Raw genomic sequence first — 21,036 nt, forward strand, 5'->3', positions numbered from 1 at the left:
TCTTATTCCAAATCACCTAGTACAGTATTTCACTGGTAGCACTACCAACCATGTCGTCCATGAATAGTTTCTTTGTTTGCAGTATTGCGATTGCCTTAAATATTGAGTTCATTGACACTATGCTGTTTACCAGTTGTGCACTGTTTGCCAGTTGCTAGCTATTATCTTAAATATTACTTTATGTATCTCTGGTGTAATAAACATACGAGGACACAGTATGGATGTTTGTCATTTTATCAACATCTCATTCAGAACATACAAATACACTCAAACTCACAAAGGATGACTTTTTTTATTTGGCAGGGAGGGGGGGGGGGTCAAGATAACATCAGGTAAGTCATTTAGGCTACCTCTGAAACCAAAGCCTTATCAACTAAATGTATTGATAAAGACGCTCATAAAGGGATACTGGGTGGCCTATTCCTGGTAAAGGGAGTGCTGCCCTCTAGTGGAGAGCATGGTCTCTCGAATCTGCTGCAGCAAACTTTCAGGTTGTGAGCTCAGAGTTGAATGATCAAGTCTCTTAAAGTCTTCATTGCAGAGCATGCATTCTAGAATGTGAGCCACCCTCTGCAGGTCAAAGGCAGCATGGTGAAGTCCCAATGTGGCAAGGGTCTCTGAAAGATGACGTGGGTAATTTGAGGAGTTGTTTTCGGAGCAAGAACTCAAGAAGGACATGCGGTTGTCAGCGATAATCTTCAGGAAAGAGGCAAATTCCCCATAGTCAATCCCAGAGCAAGACTTCATGATGACCTGTAAAACAAAATACCAACTCAGATTACACAGCTTTTTAAAATACATCTGCTTTGTCAGACAGTGCCTTTGGAAAGTATTCAGACCCCTTGACTTTACCACATTTTGTTATGTTACAGCCTTATTCTAAAATGGATAAAATAAAACCTCAGCAATCTACACACAATACCCCATAATGACAGTGAAAACAGGTTTTTCTTCATGTTTTAAAAATAACTTATTTACCTTAAAAATAAAACAGATACCTTATTTACATTAGTATTCAGACCCTTTGCTATGAGACTCGAAATTGAGCTCAGGTGCATTGTTTCCATTGATCATCCTTGAGATGTTCCTACAACTTGATTGGAGTCCACCTGTGGTAAATTCAATAGATTGGACATGATTTGGAAAGGCACACACCTGTCTATATAAAGGTCCCACAGTTGACAGTGCATGTCAAAGCAAAAACAAGCCATGAGGTTGAAGGAATTGTCCGTAGAGCTCAGAGACAGGATTGTGTCAAGGCACAGATCTGAGGAAAGGTAACAAAAAATGTCTGCAGCATTGAAGGTCCCCAAGAACACAGTAGTATCCATCATTCTTCAATGGAAGCAGTTTGGAACCACCAAGACTCTTGGCAGCCCAGCCAAACTGAGCAATCAGGTGAGAAGGGCCTTGGTCAGGGAGGTGACCAAGAACCCGGTGGTCACTCTGACAGAGCTCTAGAGTTCCTCTGGAGATGGGAGAAACTTCCGGAAGGACAACCATCTCTGCAGCACTCCACCAATCAGGCATTTATGGTAGTGGCCAGACGGAAGCCACTCCTCAGTAAAAGGCACATGACAGCCCGCTTGGAGTTTGCCAAAAGGCACCTAAATACTCTCAGACCATGAGAAACAAGATTCTCTGGTCTGATGAAACCAAGATTGAACTCTTTGGCCAGAATGCCAAGCGTCACATCTGGAGGAAACCTGGCACCATCCCTACTGTGAAGCTTGCTGGCAGCATCATGCTGTGGGGAGGTTTTTCAGCGGCAGAGACTGGGAGACTAGTCAGGATCGAGGCAAAGATGAAGGGAGCAAAGTACAGAGAGACCCTTGATGAAAACCTGCTCCAGAGCGCTCAGGTCCTCAGACTGTGGGAAAGGTTCACCTTCCAACAGGACAATGACCCTAAGCACACAGTCAAGACAACGCAGGAGTGGCTTCGGGACAGGTCTCTGAATGCCCTTGAGCGACCCAGCCAGAACCCGGACTTGAACCCAATCAAACATCTCTGGAGAGACCTGAAAATATATTGTGAAGCGACGCTCCCCATCCAACCTGACAGAGCTTGAGAGGATCTACAGAATGGAAGAAACTCTCCAAATACAAGTGTGCCAAGCTTGTAGCCTCATACCCAAGAAGACTTGATGCAGTAATCACTGCCAAAGGTGCTTCAACAAAGTACTGAGTGAAGGGTCTGAATACTTATGTAATGTGATATTTTAATAAATTAGTAAAAATGTCTAAACCTGTTTCTGCTTTGTCATTATGGGGTATTGTGCAAAGATTAATGAGGAGGGGAAACTAATTTTAGAACAAGGCTGTAACATAATAAAATGTGGAAAAAGTCAAAGGGTCTGAATACTTTCCAAAGGCACTGTATGTCTATCTCCAAGTGTCTTATACACCTGGCAGTGCTGATGCCATGAATCCATAGTGTTCCTCCATTCCTCTATTTCCCTCTGGACAGCAGACAGTTCATTCTGAAGGAACTGCCACATAATGTCCACATTGCAGCCATTCAGCCAGTTATGGTTGATGGAGATGGTGTCTTCCTGCAGGATAATGAGACAGAAGTCAGGTTACTTAGTTCAAAATTAGCCATATGAACCATACAGGTGCTTAACTGATAATGATTTGTAAAAAACCTCTTGATCAAATGTACCACTTAATTTGTCCCACATCCAAACTGCAGTACTTACCAAATTATAAACCTGATGGTGCCAACCACTGGGCACAAATATGATCTCCCCTGCTTCCTGAATGATCTCTAGTGGTTGGCAAGCCTCATCACAGTGTGGGAATTGCAACTTGTCTCGAATCTCAGGGGCAGTGACGTCATAAGCAAGGTTGCCATGGCTGTCTCGTAGAAACTCTTCTTGGCCTGGGGGATACAGGAGCCATTTCTTCCTGCCACAGATGTTCGCTGACCAGCTGTAGGAGTGGAACACATCAGCGTGGAATGGCGTCCTATAGCAAAAAGAGAAATAAAGAAAGTACATGTTAGAGACAGATTTAAGAGAATATCCATTATAGATTCTATAATTAAATGTTTTGTTATACCATGAGCCTTTGGGTCCCATGTAGACGAACCGGTAGTCATCCACCTCCAAAGTATCCCAATACTCATTAAGCCAGTCAGAAGAAAAGAAGACTGGGGTAGTGTAAACATTGTGTTCAGGAAAATCCCTGTGAAAGACAGAGGACGGAACCATTGAGCCATGTTTAGCTTATTCTTGATACAGCTACCTTCAGTATATACACATTATTTACATACTGTAAAAAACATTCCAATCATTTTTTATTTATTTCACCTTTATTTAACCAGGTAGGCTAGTTGAGAACAAGTTCTCATTTACAACTGCGACCTGGTCAAGATAAAGCAAAGCAGTGCGACACAAACAACAGAGTTACACATGGAATAAACAAACATACAGTCAGTAACACAATAGAAGAAAGTCTATATACAGTCTATATACAGTGTGCTCTTACTTCAGAGGCAACATACAGGTGAATTCAATACCTTGACATGTGCCAATCTTTCAGATAGAGACATCCTTTTGGTGACGAGTGTCCATTCTGTATGTACTCTCTCCAGTAGTGAATAAATTCCTTGAAAGGAATAATTTGTTTGGGGTTCGCATTGTATTCTTTCGCATTGCAGTTTGCAACTGGAACCGGAGTCTCATCTGCAAGAGGAAAAAAGAGAAATACTTTGAAAACACAATTTAATAAATGGGTTATTGGTTCATCATAACGGCAACACATGTTTCATTACCAAATATATATACATCAGATAAATACACAAACAATGAGAAATGGTGGTCAAATCACAGATCAGAACAGCCCATCTATAGGCTAATCAAACTCATTCATTTGACATCAAAGTTACTGGACATTGTAATAGATATGTAGCTAACAACATTTATTTACCAAATTGCTGCAGCAGTTTCTGGAAGTTTGGCTTCCCCTCTTCAGTGACCCACTGTTTCCTACATTTCCAGTCTTCAGTAAATTTCCTCGAGAACATGCATGGGTGGTTAGGAAGTAAGTACTTTTTAAAGAATTTGGAATAGCTCAAATCCTTCTCTATGTAATCCACAAAGTGCGAAGACCAAAATTGTTCATAGGATTGCCTTGATATTTTAACGAGGCTGCAGCAGTTATGATAAGACTCCCTGTCCATGATACTGAATGATGTAAACAAGTCCTGGGTGTAACGTTAACTAGCTAACTAATTCGCAAGCAAGCGACGTACCTAAACTATAGTGACATGATGTGTCATATTAATTGCTTTTCCACCATTATTATTGAATTTATATTGCAAAGATAGGTCAAAAATGTGGAGAAGCTGGTTCGTTCATTCGAGCCTAAAAATAGCTTCCTATGGCTATGCTATTTTGCATTTTAGGGGACCACATTTATAGATGCACACGCCCAATATTTGCTTTAATTTGTTCTCTCTTTTTTTACACATGATTGTTTCCGTACTGTTTGCTAATTCAACGTTGAATGCCTTTAGTAAATATACACTTTGAAATTAGACATTAATAATGTTAATCTACACATTTCAAATAGCAGGATCGTTGTTTCTAGACGGACTGTAAACATGTCTGTCCTGAGGAAGTGACGTCTCTTCACGTCCAAACAAATCACTCGCTTGGGAACCAGTCTGCGAAAAGATTTTTTTCTTACATTTCTTCATTTTTTTTTTTTTTACAATTATTAAAGTGGCACCTTAAAATATATATTAACAGTTTCCACGCAGAGCAGCTGTACTCAAATGTATGACTACTAGCTTTTGCACAATCGATAATATTGTCGTCTTACGCAACATTACACAACTGTAGCTACTGATTTCCTGGAATAGTCATAACCCTGCAGGAGCTCAGGTGCCAGGTTTGTTTAAAAAGTAAACAAAAACGTCAAACAATGTTGAATGATCGCTAGTTACATATTTTGTTTGTTTGAACACGAATGTAATTTACTCCAAATACGCGTTTTCTTATCTTCTTTTATTTGAGAGGAACGCTTATGAAGAGGGCTGCTAGCTAGCTAGCTTCCTGACATGTTATGATTTTGCATGTTTTGCTAGTCAGTTAGCAAGCTTAGCATTGACATAGTGGCACTCTAATAAAGTAGCTAGTACACAGTAACATATGTATCTAGCTAGCTGTACTGTCCATATAGTAGGTCTAAATAGCTTGTCCAAAATACCTTGATTACCATGACAGCTAGCTACTTACATAACATAGCTTTACTGCCGGGTTGATTGAAATTCCTAGCTAGCAGTTCCAACGTTTTAGTCTCTAATCTTTTATCTCGATTAACATATTGCCCTTGATTCAAATATTATTTACAATACAACATTTTAACATGTTCACCCCTCTCTACCTAGGTGAGCATCTGAAGCCAAGCCAAAATGACATGCCCAACCCGAGACATCCCCATCCACAGCTGGCCAGGCTCCTACTACATCAACAGTGAGAAGCGCTGGGATGCCGGCACCCTGTCCCTGACCCGCACCATGCTGCGCTTCACCTCAGACCAGAGCAAAGAGAACCTGGTTGGCTTCCGCCTCTCAAGGATCATGGAGATCAAGATGGAGTCGTCCAGCTTCATCTTCAGCACTCTGACCGTGTTGGAGCATGGGAATATCAAGCACTGGTTCGGCTCGCTGAGGCCCAACCGGGTGGTGGTCTACAATGTCCTGGAGCATTTCTGGAGGGAGAGGTTGTTGTCCCCATCTGCTGAGGTTCAGGGGGCCGAGGCACAGCCGACCAAGGGGAGGGAGCTGATTAACCTGGTTGCGGGGGCTCAGAGACGGCTAGAGGACACAGGGAATGTCCTCCACCACCAGGGAGAGCAGTTTGATAACGTCATGCATGGCCTAGGCAAGATTGACTCTGATCTGGGCGTGGCAGACAGGTAAGGTGGATATTGAATTCTACCTCTGGGCCCTGTCAGTCCATTGTTTTATTGTTTTCGAATATTGTAGCTAATCATGGAGATTTTCCGAAGTTTTGATGCCATTCTATCCACATGATGATTAAATATACATTAATATATAGTAGTGGTTAATTATTTGAGATTGGATAGCTATTATCCAGAACATGTTTAATCTCTTAATTTGTGTGAACCGTCACTGAATTGGATGCATTCCTCTAACTTCTGTCACCATTATCTCTGCAGGCTACTGTCTGAACTGGAGTCTCCCCCTTGGTGGCCTTTTGGCAAACTACCCTGGAAGAGTCAGCAGGATGTCAAGGCTGAGCATGCTGCCAGAGAGGCTGCTTGTAAGGGTACAGGAACAGGCAAGCACAGAGTGATCACCAGCGTACCAGCCATCGTCTCCAGAGGTGGAGACTCAGACCTGAAGCCTGGTTGCTTGATGGTGATGGTCTCCTCATTAGAAGTCCGAGACACAAACTATGTGCTCCTCCACCGCTTTCAGAGGGATGAGGTGGATGACATCCGGGTGCACAATCCGTATGAGATCAGTGTGAGGCAGAGGTTCATAGGGAAGCCAGACATATGCTTCCGACTCCTGTCGGCTAAGATGCCGGAGGCCATGTCAGTGCTAGAGATGCAGTATAAGAAGAAGGTGGAGTACACAAGTGAGTACTCTGCCTTTATGACGACCCCAGCTACGACGCCATGTGACCAGGATCAAGGTTCAGTATGGAATGCAGGTAAGAAGTTTAGATTACTCTCTGTGGTCCCAGTCGGGGGTTCTTCTTTGTTTATTTTGCTCTGTACAATGGTTTGTGTTTGGCCACCAAGTGGCAGTAAAGATCTGTGGGTTTTAGCATGGCATATTGTTCAATACACATCTTTGAAATTACTTTAGGCTCTCTTGAGGCTGAAATCTCATTATACACTCTAGCTTATTGATTTATTACATAGCTTATTGATTTATTACCCAATTCTGATGCATGCCGTGTTTTGTTGTTGTTTCGAGCTTTCCCCATTACATTATCATAGGGTTACTGTTACACTCATAAGAAGATAATGTGTTTGTTTGAGGGGCCTTCTCACTATATCTCTGCCCCCTCCCTTGGCAGCAGGCCTGCTGCAGTACCAGGAGACAGAGGTCCCCATTACAGTCCCAGCAGGAGAGCTGTCCCAGGTGCAGGTGCATGTCCTTAAGCCAGAGGTCACTCAGGCTGAGGCTCAGGAAATCCGACAGGTGAGATACAATATTGGAATCTGGCTTCTGATGCCTCTTCCTGTATACTCAAGCATTTTATCCTATGAGATCAAATGCTTTATAACAGTCTGAAGTTATACTGCCCTAACATTTTCTCTTTTTTGCGTTCAGATAACGTTTATACCTGTCTTGTAGACATCTGTTTTGAATTCAGAGGAAATGCATGATTGAATATCCATGTTATGATGCATTACATGTATGCCATTTCAATAGCAGGTTTTAAAGAACAAGTGTAACTTTTCTTACGTTCTATGAAAATCATGGGAAGATAAATGCTCTATTTCCAGTCCAAACCAGAGATTCACTGTAATGATTTTTATTTTACGTGCTATATATTTTATATATTAGTCGGTAAGACCACAAACCAAACTCCCATCGGGTTACAAGAGAGAGGAGAGAGGGAAAGAGACATGGCCAGTTATTTGGTTAGACTTCTCTGGTCAGACAGTGTATAAAGTATTTCCATTCAAAGTCTCATAATGTTGAACAGTGAGCTCCATGCATGGTCGATGGTTGCAAGACATAAACAGTGACGCAAATGCAGTCAATCATTTTTCGTTTAACACATTATTATGGGTTGCTCAGAATGGTGTTTTCCATGTTAAACCTCTTCAAAACACAACATTTTGTCTATGTAATTGGTTGGTAATCCGTTACAGGTATGTTGTCATTTTCAGAATCCTCATGAAACACAGGCTACAGTCTCTCGAGGCTTGGGTGTTTCTTACAGTCCCATAAGCAGTTCTGTAAAGCTGATTGAAGCTGAGGTTGATTGAGGCTTTTGTGGAAATTGCGTTTACAATGGCATATTTAGTTAGATATTACAAGTATTGGCTACTTCAGAACGGTATCAATACGATTGTATCTCAATATAATTGAATATAAAATCATTTTCAAACAAATCGATCATGTTAGTGACATTTTTCGCAATTAGTCTGTTTACAATTCAGGGACATGTGTTTTGTTTCTCTATCAATGGCTTATTATTTTGTGCCGATAAGTCATAATGGTTCTTTTGAACTACAAAGCCTACCGCTTTCTGAAGTGGTAAAGTAGTACACTTTATGACGCACCTAATTTATGTAATGATTAGTGAGAGCCCCTCGTTGGGAATCACTTTTAACCTGATTTCCTACCCAAGTGTACAGCAAATAGCCCCTTTTGTCAAAAGATATTTGATACCTTCAGATTATCAGTCGGTTTATTGTTCAAATCAGTTGAATATTTACCTTTTTTTATGTCCTAAACACATTTCCTACAACTCACCTCACCTTTCATCAGTTTAATTAGGTTATTAGCCTACTTTTTTTAAACTTGAGTGTATTTTACCTACATGTCTGACTGTATGTTGAATGAAAAAAAACTAACCAAATGTTCAGAAGTGGTGTGATAAAATTGACCTTCAACAGTAGAATTTAGATAAAGGTCCATTTTACAGTATATGGCACCAGAATCCCATAATTACACTACAGTATATTTTGAAGCATTGATATCAGTCTATTTATCATATTTTCCTCCCAAACTGAAGAAACCTAAGAAAGTGAATGCATGCAGTTGTCATTAAGGAGTGCGTTGAAATACTATCTGTCTGCTCGTTGCTGTCTGAAGCAGTTCCTGTGCACTGTTGCTGTGTCTGCGATTACTGGCCTCTGAAAACTGACATAACGTCAATGGGTGTGTGTGTGTGAGCATGTGTAGGATAACACAATATTAGTTTAGAAACCACGTGTTGGGGTGTGGAGTGAGTGTCTATTAAGTTTTGCTTGGCACAAGGTTGATTTAAGTTGTTCCATTGACCATAACGTACACAGTTGTTGGAGCGTGGAGATGGAGTTGCAGAATTCCCTGAACACACAGAAAGTTGAAATAACAAATTGTCATTGACTTGTCTGTTATCGATGACCTCAAGAGACCAGAGAGACCTCTGTATAACCACCATGTGCTTGAGTATTGTATACTAGTCACATGAATACTGTGTCACACGGCGATTGTGTCATGACCTAACGATGGAAGTACAGTTATTATAGATCGTTTTGGTTTTGTTGGCAGTCCCTTCATTGTTTTTAATTTTACAGCTAACAGCCATTCTGTCTTTTTGGCTCTGACAAGCAGTGGAAGAATAATTATGGCTGAGAAAAAAGTGTTATTCCTCCTCTCTGCTCATCTCCCCTGTCTTTTCCACTGACTGACTCACTCACTCCATGTCCTCTCGGGACATAACCCTAGACAAGACACTTTTCCCCACCACTACAAGAATCAAGAGATTACTCCCACAGACCTGGGTCAAATACATATGTCAAATATTTGAGCTGAGCTTGATTTACTTTGCCCTGTACAATGGAACAGAGGAAATAGATTCAAAAGGGCCAACCACAAGTTAAATCAAGCATGTGTGTGTTTGTGCGCCTATATGGCTCTCTGCCTACTCTCTCAGATGCTGATGCAGCTGAAAAACCTGGCTCTGGAGGCTGAGACTGAGCTGGAGAGGCAAGACGAGGCCCTGGATATTCTGACCAGCTCTACGGACCGGGCCACTATGCACATAGACAAACACACCTGCCGCATGAAGAGGCTGCTGTAGTTCACACACCAGCCAACCGGCTCACTACAGCCCAATCCAGAAATGTGCTGTGAGTTGTTGTTACCTTACGACAAATGTATGCTCTAAGAAAGTTTTTGTTCTGAACCTCTACATTTGTAACAAATGTCTGAGTCTCAGGTGTAGTCGTACACCCTTACGTTATTGTAATGTGTAAAATATAGAAATCAATGTTCCTCTCAATGTGGTAATTACCGACCAGTCCACCAGATGGCATTTACACCAAGTTAAGCAAGTGTTCACTCCCGCACTGAAGAACCATGAATAGATCCATACCTGGTTGTTGTTGTTGACGGAGGATCGAATCTCTGGGTCTGTCACATAAGTATAGAGTGGTTTCTGATGTTGTACTTAAATCACTGTGAGGAATGATTGTCACACTGCTACTAAATGTGTGTTTTTTTCCCTTCTTCTTTTTCAGTTGCAGGTGTCAGTAAAGCCATCCCCTCCCTCCCTGCACATGGTTTCCCTCCAGCTCCAAGTGTTGCATGTCCCCATGTTGCTGCAGAGTAAGGGATGCATCGAGTGGGATCACTGTATTATAATCCAGTTTGCAGTGGGTATGTAACAAAGTCCCTTGAAACTGTGTCCCTTGAAATTCACAGAATACTATTCGGTCACTTCCTATTCTATAATGTACAGTACAAGAAAAAGCAGACAGCAACTCACAATCTTGCTAACATTGACACTGCATTTGGGGATATCGGTATGATCTTATTTGTATGAATGACTTGCATATTTCTATGCTGTACTCTGTGTTGTACTGTAATTTATTTATCGTCTATTTATCATTGATAAACTGTGATTTAAACCCGAAATATCTGGTAAATCATGTTTTTCTTCCTACGTTTCATGCCTGAAGTTCCCCATGCTAATGTACTGTAGACAGTAGAGTAAGTATTTGAGTGGTGCCTAATTATCCAATAAAACACTTTCACATAGAAGACAGACGACTGGCTTAAATAGTACAGTACAACCCGCCCAGGTCATAAAAGGCAATATAGTTTCCTTTATTAATTAAAGAATAATAATGAATAGAAAACAAAACAGGCAACAAAAATGTCTTAACACTCAGAGAAATGCAAAGCAAGGCAACACCCAATAATAACAAGCTTCACGTGACAAATTGGCATGGAGAACGTCAGAACACTGGTGAACGAAATGGAAGCGGAAGCTATTTACTATTGAAAGTAGTGCTGCATGCGAGTGGGTCCCTGGCCTGTTGAATGAAAGCGAGTGCAGAGTCCCTTTGTAAACAGGCTTGTTATTATAACATCCTGTTGGCAACAGGAGTTGGTTTGGCATCTGCTCACCACTCCTGTGGGGGCTGCGGGCAGGGGCCGCTAGCTTTCACGAGAGAGGGGGACCACCAGGAGCCAAGAGCCCAGATTCATTTGATTTGGCTGCAGGCGATGGGGTGGCAGAGCTCTCAAGACTCCGGACGAAGTTGAACTGCTAAACTGTTTTTTTAAAGAAGACTGACGACCTCTCAAATGTCTTGGCCCGGGTCAGTCACTGGGACTTGATCCTACAGTAAAGGTGAAATAGATTTAGAATGAACACTTGTCATAAGCGTTACATGACAAGAAAAGTGTTGCCAGAGAAAAGGAGGGTTATACCAAATACTTCTTCAAGTCTGATCAAAGATGGTAAACTGGAGATTGTTTATTTCTTTGATGATTTGAGCGATAAACCGTTACATTCATTTCGGAGTCCTCGTGTCCCGAACACTAGAAGCATACCACATGGTTATGTGAATTTCTAGCCTCTAAAAAGATGTGAGGAAGGGAGAGGGAATACATTCTGCCGCGGTTTTGAAGCAGCCTTGCAATAAAAGGAAGTGGTGTTGGTCTCGTTTGACCACAGATACATGAGATCCGGCTTTGCCTTTCTAGCGGATGGTATGGAGAGTGGAGACACCATGCAGGCCTTGACATCCACGTCTGTTTACTAGATAGTCCCTGTGGTGAGGTTGTTCTTTCCAACAAGGAGCATGTCTCATTTGATGGCCAATCAATCAAGTTTGTCTGGGAAAGAGCTACGCAAAGGCTGTGGGATTCTGTCAGGGCACATGTGGGTTGTTCCATGCTCTCTAACTCTAAAATAAGGAGCCATGTGATTGTTATACAAAGTTGTCATTTCCCATTCGGCTTTGAGGTGGATGTTTTTGCTTTTTGGAAAACGTCTATTTCAATTCAGAAATGCATAAGACATCTCATGACATCCCTTGTTATTTACCATTGTAATGTGTCTAGCTGGGCAAATTTACCCCTTTAATTTCACAACGTAATAACAATGAATATCTTCAACTGACACGTTTTCAGTTTATCATGCACATTAAACTCTTGTCAATGTTGGTAAAGGTTTTTATGTTGATCTTCATTAATGTAATTCATGGGAATGGATTCCACGTTCTCTAATTGGAAATGAGAGAAATACACTATTTTATTCCTGTGTAGCAATACACTATTAGAGCATGTCTGTGTGTCTGTCTGTAACGGTTGGACTCTTGACTCACTTCCTGGCTGACCTCTTGCTGGTGCAGGTGTTGCTGCTGCTGCTGTGTTCATTTCCACATGCAGAGGGAGGTTCCAGTTTCAGGAAATCAGGCCTGTTGGTTAATCTTGGAACTGGGAGGAAAAGTTCCTGGAAGGTGGTTGAGTCCAACTGGGAGGCGGAATGGATTCACTCTCTATAAGAGAAAAGATAGAACACTTGCTTCTTATAGAACACTTTGGTTGAAAGTGGATTCTGGTGTCAAGTGTTTTAAAAAATTTTTTTAAACATAAATAAATGAATGGGTCTACTGGGATTGATACATACACTGGTGTACAAGTTCTACAATAAGTTGTGTTGTACTTCTATGAACACTTACAATACATAAATTACATTTTATGTGTTTTCAATCCATTATTATAATATCCCTCTATAACCACATTTACTTTGATTGTTAATGTGATAAGCATTGGCTAGAACGTTGCTCTTTTTATGTACATGTTGTTGTTGAGGATTTGGCTCTGAATGAATATCTTTTCCCATTGGAAGATGCCCTCTGTTTGACTGTTATTGTGGTACTTTCCCAGATACTGAGAGACAGAATGATATCACACGCCACTTGCATATGTTATTGTCTTTTCTTTGGTCTTCAGACAGAGATGCACTTTGTTGGATTTCTGTTTCTCTTTATTCAGAGAGCAACTCCTCTCATCTCTGCTGGAGGGAGTTAACTGCGAGTCGCCTTGGCCAAAGTAAACTCCAACTCAACTCAGATGAGGGGTCTAGTCTATTACTCCATAAGCATGGGTGTGAACAGCACATGTCTACTGTATTGAGCAGCTGAAATAGTTGTGTGTGTCCACTGTCTTTCATGTAGCTCACAATTCTTTAGAAGAATATTAATCTCATTGACTTCAAATCAAATTGTATTTGTTACATGCGCCGAATACAACAGGTGTGGACCTTACAGTGAAATGCTTACTTACAAGCATACTTACTTACAAACTTAACCAACAATGCAGTTTTAAGAAAAATACCTAAAAAATAAGAAATAAAAGTAACAAATAATTAAAAAGCAGACTTGCACTGAATGTAGTGTCAGATTGGTTTTCACTTTTTAGCTAAAAACTGTCTGGGATTGGTAAACCATGATTAAATATTTACACAGTAAACATCTTACAGCCTACATGATTCTGATTCATCTCAAGGACCTGTGCCAATGTTCATGAATTAAAATAAAGAAATTTAGTCATTCTTTTTGAAGTCTGATAACAGGTAGATTTTATTTGAGATAGGATCCCAATGATTCTCCCCACTGGGCACAGACGCCATTTCAAAGTCTAGTTTTGATTTACATTTGGTTGAGTTGTGAACTAATGTGAATTCAAGGTAAAATCATTGGATTTAGGTTAAAAGTTGGGTGAAAAAGACTAAATTCCTTTACGTTGATTTCTTTTTGTTAATCCAATCAGTTTTCCACGTTGATTCAACATCATCACATTGATTTTGTTTGTTGAAAATACGTGGAAACAATGTTGATTCAACCAGTTTTTCCCCAGTGGTTCTCCGTTATGTATCATCATGACACTTGTTGGCTGTGAAAGGAGGGCAAGCCCTCTGATATTCAGTAGAGGGCAGCAGTGAGTTTATTATTCAAGGTCATATTGGGCTGAAATAGTTAATTGATAGACAATTATTAGATCTCCCGAAGTTTCAGTATTTGGGCCTGGTGTTCTAATGTAGTTTATATCAGTAAGGCTGGTATGAAGGTTCGATGCCAGCTGCCCCGCATAGGGATACCTGCCATTAAAGCATCTGGCTCCGAGGATCTTCCCTCAGAGACGAGGCCATTTTAATAAACGTTCATATTGTGTTTTGCTGTATCTGAAGTCCTCATGATGAAGTTGTGATAGATTTTTGTAACATCACAGAGTATATATGATAAAACCGCTACTTCACTCTGAACTAGATTTTTCAACTGGCTTCTTATTGAGTTACCCTTATTTGATCAGTTTCAGGAAGCTAGGCATCACTACTTCTCAGGAGAGGCATTTGAACGTAATTGTATACATTTTTATCAAAATGCGTTTTTTTGGCAGTAGTGTCTTCTCTAACATGTGCCTCAATAACAAACGTGTATACCATCTGTAAATATGAATAAAATTGTGAAATTATGAGCGTAGGTGGTTTAGCCACGGAAAAAGACAAGAATCTTACCGCTAGCCATGATTAGCTGAGATAATAGATGGGCAGGACTTCCCGCAAGATGAGTTCGGATTGGTCTGCCATGTAGCATGCTTCTGTCTATAACATGAGCTGCTCAGTATGTGTAGATAATCCTTGCTATCGCAGCTTTTTGAAAGATATAACATTAGCCATGGAGAACTGCAAAAGTGTTGCTATGGATCAACTGGCCAGAATTTAGCTGGCGCTATCGACAAAGATCAGTGGGAAAAGTTGTGATGGACTACTTTCTGCACACGGTCAGCTCTCAACAACATTGCTGCCCAGAATTTAACAGGCGATATCGTCAAAGATCAGTGGGAAAAGTTGTGATTGACTACTTTCTGCACACGGTCAGTGTGAACCGGAGTGACTTGACACAACGGGCCAACCAAGCTGTAGGTACAAATAAAACAGAAACAATACAGGATGTCTTACTTAGTTAAACTGGGGTTCCAGTCTGCCGTGAAGCATTCATCCATGTATACGGGTAAGGGTCTAGCTACAGTTTGCATACACCTTAGCCAAATACATTTAAACTCAAATTTTTCACAATGCCTGACATTTAATCCTAGTAAAAATTCCCTGTCTTAGGTCAGTGATTGTATACATTTTTATCAAAATGCGTTTTTTTGGCAGTAGTGCCAAACACTTTATTTTAAGAATGTGAAATGTCAGAAAAATAGTAGAGAGAATGATTTATTTCAGCTTTAATTTCTTTCATCACATTCCCAGTGGGTCCAAAGTTTACATACACTCAATTAGTATTTGGTAGCATTGCCTTTAAATTGTTTAACTTGGGTCAAACGTTTTGGGTAGCCTTCCACAAGCTTCCCACAATAAGTTGGGTGAATTTTGGCCTATTCCTCCTGACAGAGCTGGTGTAACTGAGTCAGGTTTGTAGGCCAATACCTTGACTTTATTGTCCTTGAGCCATGTTGCCACAACTTAGGAAGTATGCTTGGGTCATTGTCCATTTGGAAGACCCATTTGTGACCAAGCTTTAACTTCCTGACTGATGTCTCGAGATGTTGCTTCAATATATCCACATAATTGTCCTGCCTCATGATGCCATCTATTTTGTGAAGTGCACCAGTACCTTCTGCAGCAAAGCACCCCCACAACATGATGCTGCCACCCCCGCGCTTCACGGTTGGGATGGTGTTCTTCGGCTTGCAAGCCTCCCCCTTTTTCCTCCAAACATAACGATGGTCATTATGGCCAAACAGTTCTATTTTTGTTTAATCAGACCAGAGGACATTTCTTCAAAAAGTACGATCTTTGTCCCCATGGGCAGTTGCAAACCCTAGTCTGGCTTTTTTTATCGCGGTTTTGGTGCAGTGGCTTCTTTCTTGCTGAGCGGCGTTTCAGGTTATGTCGATATAGGACTTGTTTTACTGTGGATATAGATACTTTTGTACCTGTTTCCTCCAGCATCTTCACAAGGTCCTTTGCTGTTGTTCTGGGATTGATTTGCACTTTTCACACCAAAGTGCGTTCATCTCTAGGAGACAGAACGCGTCTCCTTCCTGAGCGGTATGACGGCTGTGTGGTCCCATGGTCTTTATACTTGCATACTATTGTTTGTACAGATGAACGTGGTACCTTCAGGTGTTTGGAAATTGCTCCCAAGGATGAACCAGACTTGTGGAGGTCTACAATTTCTTTCCTGAGGTCTTGGCTGATTTCTTTTGATTTTCCCATGATGTCAAGCAAAGAGACACTGAGTTTGAACGTAGGCCTTGAAATACATCCACCGATACACCTCCAATTGACTCAAATTATGTCAAGTCGCCTAACAGAAGCTTCTAAAGCCGTGACATCATTTTCTAGAATTTTCCAAGCTGTTTAAAGGCACAGTCAACTTAGTGTATGTAAACTTCTGACCCACTGGAATTGTGATACAGCGAATTATAAGTGAAATAATCTGTCTGTAAACAATTGTTGGAAAAATGTCTTGTGTCATGCACAAAGTAGATGTCCTAACCGACTTGCCAAAACGATTGTTTGTTAACAAGAAATTTGTAGAGTGGTTGAAAAACGAGTTTTAATGACTCCAACCTAAGTGTATGTAAACTTCCGACGTCAAATGTACATTTTCACATATTATACGTTTCTAATTTTGTCAGAAAGTCGTTTCCATTTCATGTTAAAGCATACTGTTCTCTAGCTAGCGAACGTTAGCTTGCTGGCTCGCTAGCTAATGTTTTGTGTTTGATCTGTGTTGGAATATTATTTGTAGATAGCTAACATTGAACCAAAACTGATCAAAAATATAAATGCAACATGCAACAATTTCTAAGATTTTACTGAGTTAAAGTTCATATCAGGAAATAAGTCAATTGAAATAAATTAATGACTGGGAATACAGATATGCATCTATTGGTCACAGATACCTTAAAAAAAGGTAGGGGCGTGGATCAGAAAACCAGTCAGTATCTGGTGTGACCACCATGCAGCGTGACATCTCCTTCGCAAAGAGTTGATCAGGCTGTTGATTGTGGCCTGTGGAATGTTGTCCCACTCCTCTTCGATGGCTGTGCGAAGTTGCTGGATATTGGTAGGAACTGGAACACGCGGTCATTCTTGTCGATCCAGAGCATCCCAAACATGCTCAATGGGTGACATGTCTGGTGAGTATGCAGGCCATGGAAGAACTGAGATATTTTCAGCTTCTAGGAATTGTGTACAGATCCTTTCGACATGCTGAAACATGAGGTGATGGCAGCAGATGAATGGCACGACAATGGGCCTCAGGATCTCATCACGGTATCTCTGTGCATTCAAATTGCCATAGTTAGAATGCAATTGTGTTTGTTGTCCGTAGCTTATGCTGGCCTGTACCATAACCCCATTTCCACCATGGGGCACTCTGTTCACAACGTTGACATAAGCATACCATGCGCCCACACGACGCCATGCATGTGGTCTGCGGTTGTGAAGCCGGTTGGACGTACTGCCAAATTCTCTAAACCGACGTTGGAGGTGGCTTATGGTAGAGAAATGAACATTCAATTATCTGGCAACATCTCTGGTGGACATTACTGAAGTCAGCATGCAAATTGCAATAACAGGGATGTAAACACATTTGTGCATATGGAACATTTCTGGGATCTTTTATTTCAGCTCAAGAAACATGGGACCAACACTTTACATGTTGCATTAATATTTTTTTTCAGTGTAGTTGGTTAGCTTTAGCTACCTGTAGATTCATACTACAGCATTTCATGCATGGTTGGGATTATGGTTCATTTTTTAACAAGCTAGCTACATGTCTAAACAAAAGACTCCAATTCGCCAGATTGTTACATGACCCATCAAGTTAGCCAGGTGTGTCTGGGGGTGATTACAGCCATCTATTGTATTTAATGAACATGTATACATGTCTAGACAATACTGACCCATCTACTTAGCTAGATGTGGCTGGGGGGGCTGGTTAAAGTATTTATTTCACAAGACCCATCAATTTTGACAAGTGTGTCTGTCTAAGCGTTATCTAATAATTCTAAAATATTTATACACATTTTTTTTATCTGGACAAAATTTTGATATTGCTACTATGCAAATATGCAAGTTACCATTTCACTACATTTACACCTTCTGTATATTTGATTTTTTTATTTTTTATTTGATATAGTGTGGGTTTTCCAGTGACGGTAATGAGAAGAACAACATGAACTGCACCAAAGTCAGATTAGGATATATGTATTTGGACAGTAACACAATTTGCATAATTTTGGCTCTGTACGCCACCACAATGGATTTGAAAGGAAACAATCAAGATATTCAATGTGTAGACTTCGTTCTTTAATTTAAGGGTTTTGTCAAAATTATTGTATGAACCCTGTAGGAATTACAACCATTTTTATACATAGCCCCACAATTGTTGTGGCTCAAAAGTAATTGGACAAACTAACATAATCATAAATTAAATTGTGAGTTTTAATACTTGGTTGCAAATCCTTTGCAGTCAATGACTGCCTGAAGTCTGGAACCCATAGACATCACCAGATGCTGGGTTTCTTCCCTGGTGATGCTCTGCCAAGCCTTTACTGCAGCTATCTTCAGTTCCTGCTTGTTCTTAGAGTGTTTTGCCTTTAGTTTTGCCTTCAGCAAATGAAATGCATGCTCAATTGGATTCAGATCAGGTGATTGACTTGGCCATTGCAGAACATTCCGCTTTGCCTTAAAAAAGTATTGGGTTACTTTCGCAGTATGCTTCGGGTCATTGTCCATCTGCACTGTGAAGCGCTGTCCAATGAGTTTTGAAGCATTTGGCTGAATCTGAGCTGATTATATAGCCCTAAATACTTCAGAATTCATCCTGCTACTTTTGTCAGGAGTCACATCATCTGTAAATGCAAGGGAACCAGTTCCATTGGCAGCCATACATGCCCACACCATAACAATACCTCCACCATGCTTCACAGATGAGGTGGTATGCTTCAGATCATGAGCAGTTCCTCCCCTTCTCCATACTCTTCTCTTCACATAATTCTGGTACAAGTTAATCTTTGTCTCATCTGTCAATAGGATGTTGTTCCAGAACTGTACAGGCTTTTTTAGATGTTTTTTTGGCAAACTCGAATCTGGTCTTGCTGTTTTTGAGGCTTACAAATGGTTTACATCTTGTGGTAAACCCTCTGTATTTACTTTGGTGAAGTCTTCTCTTGATTGTTGACTTTGACACAGGTGCGCCTACCTCCTAGGGGTTGTTCTTGATCTGGCCAACTGTTGTGACTGGGTTTTTTCTTCACCAGGGAAAGAATTGTTCTGTCATCCATCACAGTTGTTTTCCGTGGTCTTCTTGGACTTTTGGTGTTCCTGAGCTCACCAGTGCCTTCTTTCTTTTCAAGAATGTACCAAATAGTTGATTTGGCCACACCTAATGTTTTTGCTGTCTCTCTGTGTGTTTTGATGTTTCAGCCTAATGATGGTTTGTTTTGCTGGACAGCTCTTTGGACTTCATAATGAGGGTTAACAGCAACAGATTCCAAATGCAAATGCCACACTTGAAATCAAGTCTAGACCTTTTATATGCTTACTTGTAAATTAACTAATGAGGGAATAACTAAATGATATCACTGAAGCTCACTGAAGCTCTTGACAAAAAACAGCATTGTGTCTCACTTTTTATTGATCTCTCTAAGGCTTTTGATACAGTTGATCATGCTATACTAAGGCAGAGATTGTCGAGTGTAGGTCTTTCAGAGTTTGTTAACTATCTGTCTGATAGAACTCAGTGCACTCAATTTGATGTGAATGGTGTGCCCCAAGGCTCTGTACTTGGTCCTCTCTTATTCACTATTTATATAAATAACAGGACAGCGGAGTCAATCACCACCTTCCGGAGACACCTGAAACCCCACCTCTTTAAGGAATACCTAGGATAGGATAAAGTAATCCTTCTAACCCCCCCCCCCCTTAAAAGATTTAGATGCACTATTGTAAAGTGGTTGTTCCACTGGATATCATAAGGTGAATGCACCAATTTGTAAGTCGCTCTGGATAAGAGCGTCTGCTAAATGACTTAAATGTAAATGTAATGTAAATGTAAATAATTTAGACAAAAATGTCCAAAATGCACAACTTCATTTTTTATGCTGATGATACTGTTATTTACTGTTGTGCTTCATCTCTTACAAAAGCTTTCCAGAACTTGCAAACTGCTTTTAATACTGTTCAACATACCTTGTCTCAATTGAAGCTTATCCTCAATACTAACAAAACAAAACTACTGGTGTTTTCTAAAGCAAGAAATAGACCTCTGAACCTTTCACCTATTACTACCTGTCAGGGCAAGGAGATTGAGGTTGTAACCTCATATAAATATCTTGGAATTTTGATTGATGATGGCCTCTCTTTTAAAATGCATATTCAACAACTTACAAAAAAATTTAAGCTGAAATTACGATTTTATTTTATTTTAGGAATAAGGCTTGTTTTTCTTTTGAAGCCAGAAGGAGGCTAGTATCAGCTACATTTATGCCTTTACTAGACTATGGGGATATTTTATATATGAATGCTTCCGCTCAGTGTTTGAGATCAATTGACACCCTTTACCATGGCACTCTGAGATTTATTTTAAATTGCAAAACCCTTACGCACCACTGCACTTTGTATACCAGGGTTGGCTGGCCTTCTCTAGTCACTCGTAGGCTCAGTCACTGGTATACTTTTATTTACAAAGCCATTTTGGGTTTACTACCTTTTTATTTGGGCATTTTTATTGTTCAGAAATGTGGTGGGTACTCTCTTCGTTCGCGGGACTTTATCCTGCTAACTGTTCCAAATGTCCGAACTGAATTTGGTAAAAGGGCTTTTATGTACTCTGCGCCATCGTCTTGGAATGCCTTACAAAATACTTTTAAACTGGATGAACTTGTCCCGATTGGTATTTTTAAATCACGGATGAATGATCTGGAGACTGATTCCCTGACCTGTCAATGTTTTTAATTTGCTGTTTTTGATTTTGTTATATTCTTTGTTAATTCTATGGTTTTTACTAG

The 21,036-nt window shown here is 40.5% G+C and overlaps 2 protein-coding genes and 1 long non-coding RNA gene across 6 annotated transcripts in view; 1 reads left to right on the plus strand and 2 right to left on the minus strand.

Annotated features, from left to right (window-relative positions):
- Nucleotides 1-218: 218 nt before the first annotated feature.
- jmjd4 (jumonji domain containing 4) lies at nt 219-4,515 on the minus strand. Its single transcript, XM_029725317.1, has 6 exons — nt 3,933-4,515; nt 3,523-3,688; nt 3,063-3,188; nt 2,702-2,969; nt 2,408-2,554; nt 219-753 (listed from the first exon to the last, which is right to left on the minus strand). Exons 1-6 carry the CDS (start codon nt 4,183-4,185, stop codon nt 418-420), a joined length of 1,296 nt encoding a protein of 431 aa, XP_029581177.1. The 5' UTR covers nt 4,186-4,515; the 3' UTR covers nt 219-417.
- A 155-nt stretch (nt 4,516-4,670) lies between these two features.
- LOC115169579 (synaptosome associated protein 47) lies at nt 4,671-10,626 on the plus strand. 4 transcript variants are annotated; one of them, XM_029725319.1, is made up of 6 exons: nt 4,671-4,911; nt 5,398-5,927; nt 6,192-6,691; nt 7,064-7,188; nt 9,644-9,839; nt 10,230-10,626. In XM_029725319.1, exons 2-5 carry the CDS (start codon nt 5,422-5,424, stop codon nt 9,788-9,790), a joined length of 1,278 nt encoding a protein of 425 aa, XP_029581179.1. In that variant the 5' UTR covers nt 4,671-4,911; nt 5,398-5,421; the 3' UTR covers nt 9,791-9,839; nt 10,230-10,626. The 4 variants fall into 4 exon arrangements, with proteins under 4 accessions (XP_029581179.1, XP_029581182.1, XP_029581181.1 ...); XM_029725322.1 differs by having other exon boundaries at nt 7,067-7,188; XM_029725321.1 differs by lacking the exon at nt 10,230-10,626 and having other exon boundaries at nt 4,671-4,891; nt 9,644-9,833.
- Nucleotides 10,627-10,792: 166 nt separating this feature from the next.
- Nucleotides 10,793-21,036, minus strand: part of LOC115169580 (uncharacterized) — a 48,446-nt gene continuing 38,202 nt past the window's right edge. Inside the window, exon 2 of the long non-coding RNA XR_003870889.1 lies at nt 10,793-12,500. This is a non-coding gene — a long non-coding RNA (uncharacterized LOC115169580). The remainder of the gene's footprint in view (nt 12,501-21,036) is intronic.

Source organism: Salmo trutta, chromosome 31 (genome assembly GCF_901001165.1).
Source record: "Salmo trutta chromosome 31, fSalTru1.1, whole genome shotgun sequence".
NCBI classification, from domain to species: domain Eukaryota; kingdom Metazoa; phylum Chordata; class Actinopteri; order Salmoniformes; family Salmonidae; genus Salmo; species Salmo trutta.